General features: G+C 31.7%; 3 protein-coding genes and 1 long non-coding RNA gene across 8 annotated transcripts in view; 3 read left to right on the plus strand and 1 right to left on the minus strand.

Moving 5' to 3' along the window:
• LOC124424919 (hexokinase type 2) overlaps window positions 1-6415 on the plus strand; it is a 26963-nt gene extending 20548 nt beyond the window's left edge. For all 5 annotated transcript variants that reach the window (XM_046964535.1, XM_046964524.1, XM_046964554.1 and 2 more), the window contains exons 2-7: window positions 1647-1809; window positions 1947-2302; window positions 2524-2623; window positions 2761-3115; window positions 3232-3502; window positions 3820-6415. In XM_046964535.1, coding sequence (XP_046820491.1) covers window positions 1647-1809; window positions 1947-2302; window positions 2524-2623; window positions 2761-3115; window positions 3232-3502; window positions 3820-3897 — 1323 coding nt within the window. In that variant the 3' untranslated portion in view covers window positions 3898-6415. The remainder of the gene's footprint in view (window positions 1-1646; window positions 1810-1946; window positions 2303-2523; window positions 2624-2760; window positions 3116-3231; window positions 3503-3819) is intronic.
• LOC124425022 lies at window positions 1698-2732 on the minus strand. Its single transcript, XR_006942411.1, has 3 exons — window positions 2571-2732; window positions 2170-2400; window positions 1698-1839 (listed from the first exon to the last, which is right to left on the minus strand). It is a non-coding gene; the product is annotated as an uncharacterized LOC124425022 (long non-coding RNA).
• Window positions 6416-7462: 1047 nt separating the features above from the next.
• On the plus strand, window positions 7463-11443 carry LOC124424835 (FHF complex subunit HOOK interacting protein 2A-like). The gene is made up of 6 exons (XM_046964366.1): window positions 7463-7806; window positions 8502-9575; window positions 9687-10137; window positions 10220-10583; window positions 10660-11160; window positions 11233-11443. Exons 1-6 carry the CDS (start codon window positions 7762-7764, stop codon window positions 11330-11332), a joined length of 2535 nt encoding a protein of 844 aa, XP_046820322.1. The 5' UTR covers window positions 7463-7761; the 3' UTR covers window positions 11333-11443.
• A 60-nt stretch (window positions 11444-11503) lies between these two features.
• Window positions 11504-12500, plus strand: part of LOC124424966 (DALR anticodon-binding domain-containing protein 3) — a 2092-nt gene continuing 1095 nt past the window's right edge. The window contains exons 1-2 of the mRNA XM_046964659.1: window positions 11504-12099; window positions 12206-12500. The exon at window positions 12206-12500 is cut by the window's right edge and continues 336 nt beyond it. Coding sequence (XP_046820615.1) covers window positions 11821-12099; window positions 12206-12500 — 574 coding nt within the window. The 5' untranslated portion in view covers window positions 11504-11820. The remainder of the gene's footprint in view (window positions 12100-12205) is intronic.

A 12500-nucleotide genomic window follows, 5' to 3' on the forward strand; every position in this document is an offset into this window, starting at 1 on the left:
GTCTTCGAAGTTTTTTTTTTTTTTTTGGAAAAACCACAGGAATTTATTAGTCGGAACTGAATTCGAGAATATCTTTGAATGACGAATGCAACTTTTGCGTCGAGCAAAGTCCATTGACGGAAATAAATACGATTATAATAATAGATGTATAAAGGTTAATATCAAATTAATTAATTAAAAATAAATTTTTGTATCTCGACGAAAGTCTCTAATACAATCTATTTAATTGTTATCACAATTTCTTGCTTGGATTATCAATGACCCCGTTAAATTTGTTGTAACTCGAATTTATGAGGGTCAATGTATTCCATCTAATGTCACCATAAAACTATATATAATGTCATGATAAAATTATCAAATATTATGGTACGACTTAAGAGCGATTTAAAACACGTTATCATTTCTTAATGTCAATGACAAGTATTCCGGATAAAGAAAAAAAATCATGCGACATTGAACTCATACATATATATATATATATATAAGTTCTTGTTTAATTTATGAACTTTTCTATCGGTCAACTATGAATTAATATGAGACGTAGATAGAGACATTTATCGTTTAAACGTGATTATTCTTACGTAAATTGCGTGCGACAATGATAATGATCGATCCTTAACTGGATGATTCTAAAGCGTTATGCCGCACATTCATTATGCGAATTAATGTGTGCATTGGCCTTTACACGTTGTATTGAGCTACGTGCGTATAAGTATTATATAGTATTCGAGAAAGAGAGAGAGAGAGAGAGAGAGAGAGAGAGAGAGAGAGAGAGAGAGACAAAAATATATCGTGTATCGTTCTTCTCTGTACAACCCATTCATGAACGGTTTTATTGGCTAGCTCAAGGGTGTGCCAACAACGTCAGAAAGAGATCGATGTTTAAACCCTCCAAGGAGGGTGTTGTTAAGACTCCGGAAGTCTTGATTTCCCGGGAAATTTGAGATTTGCGGCGAGTATCACGTGACCGGAGTAGCGCGCCAAATGTCACGTGATTCAAATATTTCCAATGGGGGGGGGGGGGTTAAAATGATAAATATTCAATATTTTAATTAGGCAAAAATGAAAGATAAAAGAAATAAGTAAATAAATAAAATAAAATAAATTTTATCATCATTTTGATCACATCGAATGAAATTTTCAATTGTAAAATTTTCCATCTGAACAATTTTGATAATATTAGTCGAGACACCTGTTAATGATTTAACGTTATATCGAAATATTCCATAATATGGTGAATTATTCGCTCGAACATTGGATACATATTTATATAAAATTCATTCCGATGAATTAATTGACGCATTAAATTCGTACTTAAACTTCGAAATTTTATATCAATGAAAAAGTCGAGTCGAACATATCCAAAAATATTCTGAATTGGTCGAACGATTGAAAAGGTAAATCGCTCTTCGTTACTTTCGTTATAAATAACCATGACGAAGCAGAATTACGCAATAGGATATTTCATATTTCTTTTTTTTTTCTCGAGTAGAGGAGAGATCTTTCTAGTAAAAATAATAATGGATAATAGAAAAATTTGTCGAAGGTCGTTTGAAGAATATTAATCGTCGAATGTTGATTCGTTCGTCTGTAAATAATGAGCTAATTAGAATGTTGTATTTAACTTTGCTGTTTTCTTATCTAAGATACAAGATGCCTGCAAGGACTTGGTTCTCTCCAACGATCAACTCAAAATGGTTATGGCAAGGCTCTTGGAAGAGATTAATAAAGGGCTCTCAAAATCTGGTCACGATGATGCCATTGTGAAATGTTTTACCACATACGTACAGGATCTTCCAAATGGCACAGGTAACAGGCTTTTCGTTGTACAATGATAACCTAAAAAAAAAAATACAATAATAATAAGTTACAAATAAAAATGTGATGGAAAACAATTCAATTGTTATATCCTTTTTCATTTTTTTTTTTTCTTTTTTATTTAACAGAAAAAGGTCACTTTTTGGCATTGGATTTGGGTGGTACCAACTTTCGTGTTCTATTGATAACACTGGACGGCATGAGCTTCGACATGAAGAGTAAAATCTATGCAATACCACAGAGTCTTATGTTGGGTACTGGTACTCAACTATTCGATCATATCGCACAGTGTCTAGCCTTGTTCGTGAAAGATTTAAATCTACAAGATGAAATATTACCACTCGGTTTTACCTTTAGTTTTCCATTATCCCAGCATGGTTTAACAAAAGGGTATCTTGTAAGATGGACAAAGGGCTTTAATTGTAGCGGAGTTATTGGCGAAGACGTAGTCGCTTTATTGGAGGAAGCCATTAGAAAAAGAGACGTACGATATTATTAGATATTTTCTTCTTTACCTTTTCCTTTCTTTCTTTACATCATCATTTGCCAATTAACGTTGTAAACGTTGTTCATCGAATCGATCTGAAATACGAAACATCTTATATCATCGTATTGCGATTATTTCAACGATTCTTGATCATTACAAGAATTCGATTACAGTCGTTACAATTTTATACAAAATTACAGGATGTTTAAAATCTACAGGACGTCAAGATCGATGTTTGTGCCATCTTGAACGATACTACTGGTACCTTAATGTCCTGTGCTTGGAAGAATAGAAATTGTCGTATTGGCTTGATCGTTGGTACGTTTAAAAAAAAAACAAATTCAAATTATCAAATCCCTTGAGACAAATCCTCGATAAATTATTTTTTTCTTTCTCTCCCCTTTTTCTTTTTTTTTCTTTTTTTTTTTTTTTTTTTTTCTTTCTCATTTAAACAGGAACAGGAACCAATGCTTGTTACGTGGAGAAAACGAAGAAGGTAGAGTGTGCGATCCCCGGAAATTACAATCAGGAAAAGTCACATATGCTGATCAACACGGAATGGGGCGCTTTTGGTGAACATGGGACCCTCGACTTTGTTCTTACAGAATTTGACCGTTCGATCGACAATAGTTCGATCAATCCAGGAAAACAATTATTTGAAAAAATGATATCGGGCATGTACATGGGCGAACTGACGAGGCTTGTACTTGAGAAGCTTGTCAACGAGGGTCTAATCTTTGGTGGCAAATGTTCAAGTGATCTCAAAAAGCGAGGAAAATTCTTCACAAAATACGTATCCGAAATAGAAAAGTCAGTTTGATCTCTGTCTCTCTTTCTCTTTCTCTCTATCTATCTATCTTTTCGTTTCGTTATTTCTTTTTTTTTTTTTTTTTCTTTTTTTTTTAATGATGATTTAATACTTTCAGTGATCCCAAAGGCAAATACACGAATTGTCGTGATATTTTAATGGAATTAGGTCAGCGTAACGTTTCTGACCAGGACTGTGAGAACGTTAGGTACGTTTGCTCGGTCGTTTCGAGGAGAGCAGCTCATCTTGCTAGTGCTGGCATCGCTGCACTTTTAAACAAAATGGAAGAAGACCATGTAACCGTTGGTATCGACGGTTCAGTTTACAGATTTCATCCGCACTTTCACGATCTCATGACGGCAAAGATCAGTGAATTAACGAGTTGTCAGGTGAGTCTGTGAAAAAAAAAAAATAATAATAATATATACGTATATCTTATAATAATATAAAATATAAAAAGAAATATATATATATATATATATGCTACTGAATATGATATAATATAAGTATAATAAATATAACATAATATAATAAAAGTAATAATATAATGAATATATGTGTATATATATATATATTTTTTTTTGTGTATTATATATATATTTTATATTTTTATGTTATATATGTTTCTATATTTTACATTTATATTTATATTACAATATATGTAATCGTAATATAGATTGTAATTGTTAAAAATTTATTTCAACAGTTCGATTTAATGCTCTCAGAAGATGGAAGTGGTCGTGGTGCCGCGCTTGTTGCCGCGGTAGCTTCGCAAAAACATTGAAAACGTTGACTGTGCCACATCAACTACTTAGCATACATCAAATTATACAAAGTAATGATAACGATTTTACACGAGCTGATACTCGGAGCAGCACACTTATATATATATATATATATAGAAGAGGAGGAAAACATATTTAATGTACACGGACTTACACGAGTGGACGGATACCACACACGAATGAATGCACATGAAGACAGAAAGAGTGAAAAAAAGAGAGAGAGAGAGAGTGAGAGTGATAGATAGATAGAGACGAAAAAATGTCTTGTACATAGAGCACAAAAGTAATCTAGCTTGTCAGCCATAAATGGCGAGGGCTAGCCCGTGAGAAATAATTAGTTTATAAAGAAAAGAAAAGAAAAGAAAAGAAAAAAAAAAACAAACAAACAAAAAACGAACCTCTACTTATGACCTCGATTTTATGTACACAATATACACACGCACACGAACACACTCGCATACACATTATACGGATCTTTTATCATTAACTTATTGTTAAGAGGCGCGCGTATCAACAAAGACAAATATATAGATATACATGTTGTATATATATATATATATTTATATATATATATATACGTATATATATATATGTATATATATATATATATATGTATATATATATGTATATATATATATATACATAGGGACCTTCGAGTTAGTTTAACGAAAGAAACGGCGAGAGAACTCTTCTGGTAGAAGAGAATAAGAGATCTAAACACTAAAATATATTCATCGGCACCCTTGGATATCTGAACAAAAAAAGAAAAGAAAAGAAAAAAAAGAAAACAAAAAATAAAAAAAGAAAAGATACAACGCAAGAAAATTTCTAAAATACATCTATTAATCGTATATTTTGATACGAAGAAGTGAAAAAGAAAAAAGAAAGATAACCAAAAAAAAAAAGAAGAAGAAGAAGAAAAAAAGATTTGCTTTATATATAATTCTCACGGCAAAACTCAAAATCGTTTTACTGCCAAAGGGGCTAGCCGAGGATTGTATAAATAAATAAATAATGTTATTAGTGGAAAATGAGACGCGATATAATTTATTAAGGAGAAAAGACACGTAGATGAAAAAGACGAAGATGAAGATAAAGATGAGGAAGAAGAGAGAGAGAGAGAGAGAGAGCGAGAGAGAGAAAGAAAGAAAGAGTCAAAGAACTTTTTTGTTTTTTTTTCTCTCTCTCTCTCTCTCTCTCTCTCTCTCTCTCTCTTTCTAATTGTTTTGCAGGACGATCGAAACGTCCGATAGTCGATAAAAATAAAAAAGAAATAGATATATAGAAAAACCAACGATAGAGAAAACGAGGAAGTAAAAATGAAAGAATTATCCTAAGAAGAATGTGTGTTAAAAATGGAATAGCTACAAAGTTTGCGTCGTTTGAAATATATATTTTTAGAATATTAGATTATTATTTTTAGATACACACGATTGTGCTTTCGTAGAGCTCGCATTTTTAAATCGACACCGTTCGTTAGAATTTTAACGTTCGAAATGTGATGATTCATATCGTCCGATCTCCACGAAGACACGATCCATATTTTTGTTCTCTCTTTTGAGGCTGTACGAGCATCCGATAAAAGATATTAGTAAAGAACACAAACAAAAAGGTATTAACAAATATTTAACTTCGTATTGCTTCGACGCTTCTCTCTTTTTTTCTTCTTAATTCCTTTTCTTTTTTTCTTTTTTTTTTTTTTTTTTTCTTTTTGTTGTTTATCTTTTGATCCACTCAATTGACTTTTTCTGTCGTGTTTGATTTAAGGCAAAATTTTTTTTTTTTTGTGAAAACGATGGCATCGATATAAAAAAAAAATATCTATGTATATATATATAAAAAAAAAAATTCTCTCGATTTAAAATCGAAATTTTGATAATCAATAATTTTGTTTTCGCGAGTGTATTGCTCTGCTAACACGATAGAAGAAGAAAGAGAAAGATAGAGTGACAAAGCGGGGGTGAGAGAGAGAGAGAGAAGATAGCAATCATTCAATAGTACTCAACTTCGTGGAGTATGCAGAAATGTTAGAAGTAAAATAGAAATGTTTCTACGTTAGTAGACACTTGCAGCGGTATTCGACGTAATCGACGTTAGTTAATAAACGGAATGAGATAAGGAAGGAAAAACAATAAGGAAAAAGAAAAAGGAAAAAAAAGAAAACAAGTCGGAGAATATTAAATAAATTCACGAGTGAATTAATTAGAAATTAAAAGTGACGTAGTGAATCCAAAGGCCGAAATTGTTTCCACGAAAGATCGTCGAGAAAGGACAAGAATTAAAAAAAAAAAAAAAAAAAAAGAAGAAGAAAGAAAGAAAAGAAAAGAAGAGAAAAAAAAAACCATAAATTTGGTTTGGTATACTGTATTCATCGTACGTTCTTATCGTTGGCACGATAAGACGTAATAGAATAGACAGTGATAAGATCGAATATAACAAAATGACTTACTTACATAAAAGCAGTACTTTTCAGTGACTGTCGTTATCGTTGAAGATATATTTTATTTAAAATTTTTATTTTTATCTTCCTTTTTTACTTTCCTTCAATTTCTCTACACGAACATCGTTAGTTCTTCCAATCCTCATTCCTTCTTCTTCGACTATATAGATACAATGCTACGACGTTTACGAAGGTTTAAGTCGGTGAGTATTTAACAATCGAATATAACAATCGATCGTTTTCAATTATTTTTGAATAAAACAAAGGAGTGAGAGTTTATAGATTACGTTTAAATTACGTGAATGAATAATCATAAGTCGTACGCAATGAGCGTATTACACTTTTAGAAACTTTATAATAGTTTGAGAAATTGTAGCGACGAAGTAATTATATCTGAAATTAAGGGAAAAAAAAAAAAAAAAAAAAAAAAAAGAAAGAAAAAACGTAATTTTTTATTATTATATTTGATCGTTTCGAGATATTCGAATGAAACCAATTGAAATTTATTTAATTATATAATTAAATGTTTCGATCAAGACGCAATCGATTACTGCCGACGATGAGAAAAAAAATTAAATGAAAAAATACTTAAATAAATGAATAAATAAAAGAATTGAAAATAATGGCGAATTCATTCTTAAAATATTACTCGAAGCGTGGACTCATCCGTTGTTATGTACAACGAGATACATCATGGAAATAATAAGAAAAGAGGCCTCGATTTCGAGAATAAACGTTTCTTTTTTTTTTTCTTTTCTTTTTTTTTTTTTTACAATTAACTTAACGATATTAGATGTTGTTGACTTGTACACTTGACATTACGAAATAAAAAATTTAAAATTATAACGCTTTCGTTATTTTTCGTTATTTTAATAAAAAAAAAAAACAAAACAAAACAAAAATCTCCTCCTTTGACTTAGAAAGAATAAATAAGATAATATTTTCGTGACGTGTTTACATCAAAATTAACGTCAATAAATATACTAATTCGTGCTAATCGTTTTTTTTTTTTTTTTTTTCTATCGGCATTAAAAGCGTTCTTATAGATGTTTGACAATATATACATACATCATCTGTATGTATATATATATATATATATATATATATATATATATATATGTACTTTATCTTAACGTTGCCTCGTCGCTACCTCTACCGTCGAAAAGTCAAACTAACGTATGTCAAAGCTTCAGAGTACAGACTCGTTGAGTACTCGTACGGGCAAACGTTAGGGAGAGAGAGAGAGAGAGAGAGAGAGAGAGAGAGAGAGAGAGAGAGAGAGAGACGCACACATTGCGGTTTGACAAGCGATAGAGAATGTTGTGTTTCGCGAGATCACGAGAAAATAATGCTGGTATTGGTTCAGCAGCGCCTCTGATACGATCGATCTACATTCCGACAAGATCCTCGGCAAAGTAGAACAATGATTAGCGGCATACACGTCGCCTTAAAAAATGCTATAGACGTGGTGAGTGTTAATTGATAATTGTCATAATCATTTCCTTCTTATTTCTTTTCTTTTCTCTTCTTTTATTTCTCTCGCTATGTGACCATGTCCTTTGCGTTATCTTCAAATTTTTTTAACAATACGACGAAATGTCTTTACGTTCGCTTGCAAAAGAAAAATATTAAAAACGTTTCCACCTTCACAATATTATTCATCGATCGTCCCTTCATAGTTGTCGCGCATACGCTCTTCAAGGTCTCTTTTCTCTCTTTCTCTCCGCCGGCCTCTGATTGTATTACCCTATAGCCGCACGTGTCATATTTATTTCCCTTATACGTCCTTTTTTTTTTTTTTTTCCCTAAGGAATAAAATTATAAACTTTTCATTTTAATTTATCGTTTAATAAATTTTAAATAAGAATTTAATAATTTTTATTAATGATATTGATCTATAAATATCTTATTTGTATCGATTGATTGTAACGTAATACCGTAATGCGACATTGAAATTGTAGATTCCTCTTTTCTCGTTATGTAATTTAGTACTTATGTATATCTTCTTGAACTATGTGATATATATATATATATATATATATATATATATATATATATACATAGTACGCGTATAACATCTAGTTTCGTATGTGTACATATATATATATATATTTATGGCTCATGTTTCACACTATTAAAATATCAATCACGTCTGATTTTAAGATAGCACCACCGGCCACGCCGCTACAAGACTTCACATACCACTGGAAACAACTTATGAACTTTTATATAAATCATTTGAACGATTGTAAAGTTCCGATACAAACGACCAGTATACCCAGGCATCTCGATAGATTACTTGAGATTTTATTGGAAGAGGAAAAAGATGGAAATGATCCTGGGCCATGTTTGGAGTACTTATTGCAGCACAAACTTTTGGATCTGTTAGCTTCATTGGCAACAGCTGAGACACCACCTGGTATGAGAGTGGTTTGTCTTTCATTTCTAAGAAAATTACTTGGTCGATCAAAATATCCTTTGTTACATCACACCTCAATCTATGCACCTATACAACGTTTAATAGTAATCTGCAATGGAAACACGCCGTCTCCAATTGAAACCGAAGAGATTCAATTTCTCTTAACGCTCTGTTTCTTAGTCTGCAAGTATCCGCACGTGACGAATATAATAAATGACGTACCAATGTTACAAAAGCCAAATGGCTCGAATCGTTCAAATTCAGAAAGATTGGAAGTCGAAAAGGTTACTTACGTTCCAAATAGAAAAAAGAATAATTCTAATCCTTTGTTCGAACCACTGAATACACAGGCAATTGCTTTGGTAAATCCGAATCTATTGAATCCTGAAAACAATAGACGAAAGTCTTTATGTTCTAATATAAGTTGTATCAAGATTGACCTACCACCTAACACTTCCACACGCTCGAACGCATCTACTTCTTCCAAAGATACGGAGAATATATCCCAATCCTCGAGTCCGCTCACACAAAATGCCTGTTGTAATTCGACTTTGACTATGAACCTGCCGGATGATAAACAAAACAATTCAAATATTACGGATAAACTTTGCGATGAACTTGACAATCCCGTAACCGAGATAGAGACGTGTTTACAAAGTATGAAAGATTTGAGACTTACCGAGGATTGCAATACCTGTGACAAGACAAATAATCCAATAGAGAATAATTGCGGACGAAGTCTTTTGATACCATCGCGAATACCAGCGAAATCAAAATGCCTTTTATTGGAAGCCCTTATGAGCTACGTAAACAGTGCTGTAAATAATCGTGTTTATTTCACTTTACTTTGTTTTATTTACAATGGGATTTCTTATAACGATCTTTTTTTTTTTTTTCATTTTTTTTTTTTCTCTTTCCTTTCATTCTAGGACAACACGGTCAGAGTGAGAGCCTGCGAAGGTATAATGGTCTTAGCTTCGCTCGAAGATATCACCTTCGCTCAAATGGTAGCACAAAGCGATTTATCGATGATTATAACTAGCCGTTTAGAGAATCTTTTTAATGCTGTACCAGCTCACGTAGATCCAAATGAGATCGATGTTGTCGACGTGACGTGGGGTTTGGATTCACCTTTATGGACGAAAGAAAAAAAATTTCCTGGTTGTCGACAGGTCGCAGCTTTTTACATGTGGTTTGATTATTGTAATCAGCTTATAAGAGAAGCGTCTACGGATGTAGCTGATGTATTGGCGAAGCACATTAGAATAAATTTCTTCGAAAAAATAGTTACGCCTGCTTTAGCCGATCATCAAGTTATTCTCGTAACTGCGTTGATTACTAAATGCTTGAAAGAGCTTGCATCCTCTACATTGTTTACAGGTATATATGCGTCTTTGTAACATGAAATGTTTATTTATTTTCAAAAAGAAAAAATACAAAAGCACATTTTGGAAATTCTTAGAGGTGAGCTATTGGCTTGTCGGACACAATAGGCATCCAGAAATTCCAAACGTTTGTACCTCACCAGTTTTGTATAGATTAATAAATAACTGTTACACGGATAGCGACGAACTGACGGTAGAAACGTTGAAATTGTTCGAAGAAGTTATAGATAAAAGAAACGAACATACCCTCCATTGTCTTGCATTGATGTATTTGACTAGTCGAGGATATTACGATAATACGGCCGCGGACAGTGCCATTACATCCTGGAGCGATGAAGAAGACGAAAGAGAAAGAGAAAAGAAAAGTACATTAGATCTTTCTTATGAACAAAGTCACAGTAGAACTTTGGCTCCGAGTAATATTCATAGGATTGTCAATTGGTGAGGGCTAATAATTTTGTTCTAGAATGTTTCAATATGCACTTTGATACCTTATTAGAACATAATTTTGCTTTAGCTTCTTATCGCTGGTACCACGCTATCTTCAAACCGATCCTGATATCAATAGTTACGAAAGATGCATGGTTGTTCTGGAAAAACAGTATTCTACTGTATTAAGGGATTGTTTTTTAATGGCATGGCCTTTGGAAGCAGTAACGCATGACGATTCTGCTAGTTCTGATTCCAGACCAGAAGCTGATCATGGTGCTACACGGTTTTACATGGGACCTTTTTTAACTATGCTCTTCGATAAAGTTTGCAATATGTCTAAGCAAAGATATGAAATTAACTTGCAACTTACGGTTGTAATATCTAGATTAACACTCTTACCGCATCCATACTTGCATGAATTTTTATTAAATCCTCTTCTACCGCTAGTGCCTGGCACAAAAAGTCTATTTACTTGTCTCCAGAAAGTAATCAAGCAGCTAGTTAATGAAATACCAAAGACCGCAGAATCTAAACAAAAATTAAAAGAAACAAGAGAGAGATTATTAGATGACTGTATCCACGATGTGTAAGTATTAAGTTAAATTTACTTTCTTAAATAATAAAAAGCAATGGAAACAATATTTTGACGATATTACAGGGAGAAGGAAAATACATTGCTCGAAAGTGTTGTAGTTACAGAAGAATTTTGTAAGGGACTTGCCGCAATAGCATATGTCAAATATCATCATTCTATGTGATACCTAATATAAAATGAACAAATTTTAGTCGTTAATGTTTTACTAATTAATGTATTATTGTTGTTGTATTATTTTAATTATACTCAGATAAAATATCATTTCTGAGATCAATTTGTATTATATTATATACATATATATATACTAAACGGCATTTATGTATATAACACTGTATGTATGTATGTATATATATATATATACACATATATATATGTATGTGTGCGCGCGCGCGTGTATATTATGTGTATAAACATATGTGTGTGTGTGTGTGTATGTATATATATATATATATATACATAAACTAGTAATAAACACCTTAGTAGTAATATTTGACATAAAGATCTTTTATGATCAACTTAATATCTCTAATAAAAAAGCTATTCAAATTAAACATTTATAAACTTTACGTCTTTGATTTTTAACAAAACAAGGAAAACATAACCTTAATTGTGGAAAAAATAACTCAGACATTTAAGAAGAATTACTTCCCCATGGAAAATATATCAAATAATTCTATTTCAACACTTATTGATCATATATTTTTTCATTTAACGGGATTTGAGTGTAAAGATCAATCAATTATCAGAGTTAATAATGAAAAGTTATTTATAAACGGAGACTTGTATTTTTTACCTAGCCTCAAATTATGGAAGACCATTTTAGTTGATAAGTTAGATTGTAATGAAAACTGTACCAATATTTTGCAACATTGTGCACACACTGGAAATACTGAGTTAGAACAAGTGGAAAAGATTAATACTAATGAAAAGGTAAAAAATGGAATGAAAATAAAATATATATTAAAATACAACATAACCTATTTCAATAAATTTTTTTTTCATGTTTAAATAATAGTATAGTAATTATTGTGTTTAGGTATTTCAATCACTCATTTTAGCTAGTAATACTTGGAATTTAAAGATAACAAAATGTACTTTACAAAACGAACGGATTTGTCTATTTCTGGAAAGACCAACTGTTATGAAAACTATTATAAATACTGTCATTCAAAAAGGACCATCGTTTGGAAGAAACGCATCTATAAATGAAAATATTTGCCTAACATTTCTTCCAGATGAACAATCAGAATTAACTAGCATGAGATTACAATTAATAAAGGATATCAGTGAAAGAATTTTGGATTTGCAAGGATACAGTATATGCAAAAAAG

This window comes from Vespa crabro, chromosome 1, assembly GCF_910589235.1.
Source record: "Vespa crabro chromosome 1, iyVesCrab1.2, whole genome shotgun sequence".
Classification (NCBI taxonomy): Eukaryota; Metazoa; Arthropoda; class Insecta; order Hymenoptera; family Vespidae; genus Vespa; species Vespa crabro.

Bases quoted from the DNA above. Each gene is read 5' to 3' on its own strand.
- LOC124424835 (XM_046964366.1), top strand. From the start codon at position 7,762: ATGATTAGCGGCATACACGTCGCCTTAAAAAATGCTATAGACGTG. The intron at 7,807-8,501 runs GTGAGTGTTAAT...TCTGATTTTAAG, and splicing joins TAAAAAATGCTATAGACGTG to ATAGCACCACCGGCCACGCC. The intron at 10,584-10,659 runs GTGAGGGCTAAT...ATTTTGCTTTAG, and splicing joins ATTCATAGGATTGTCAATTG to CTTCTTATCGCTGGTACCAC.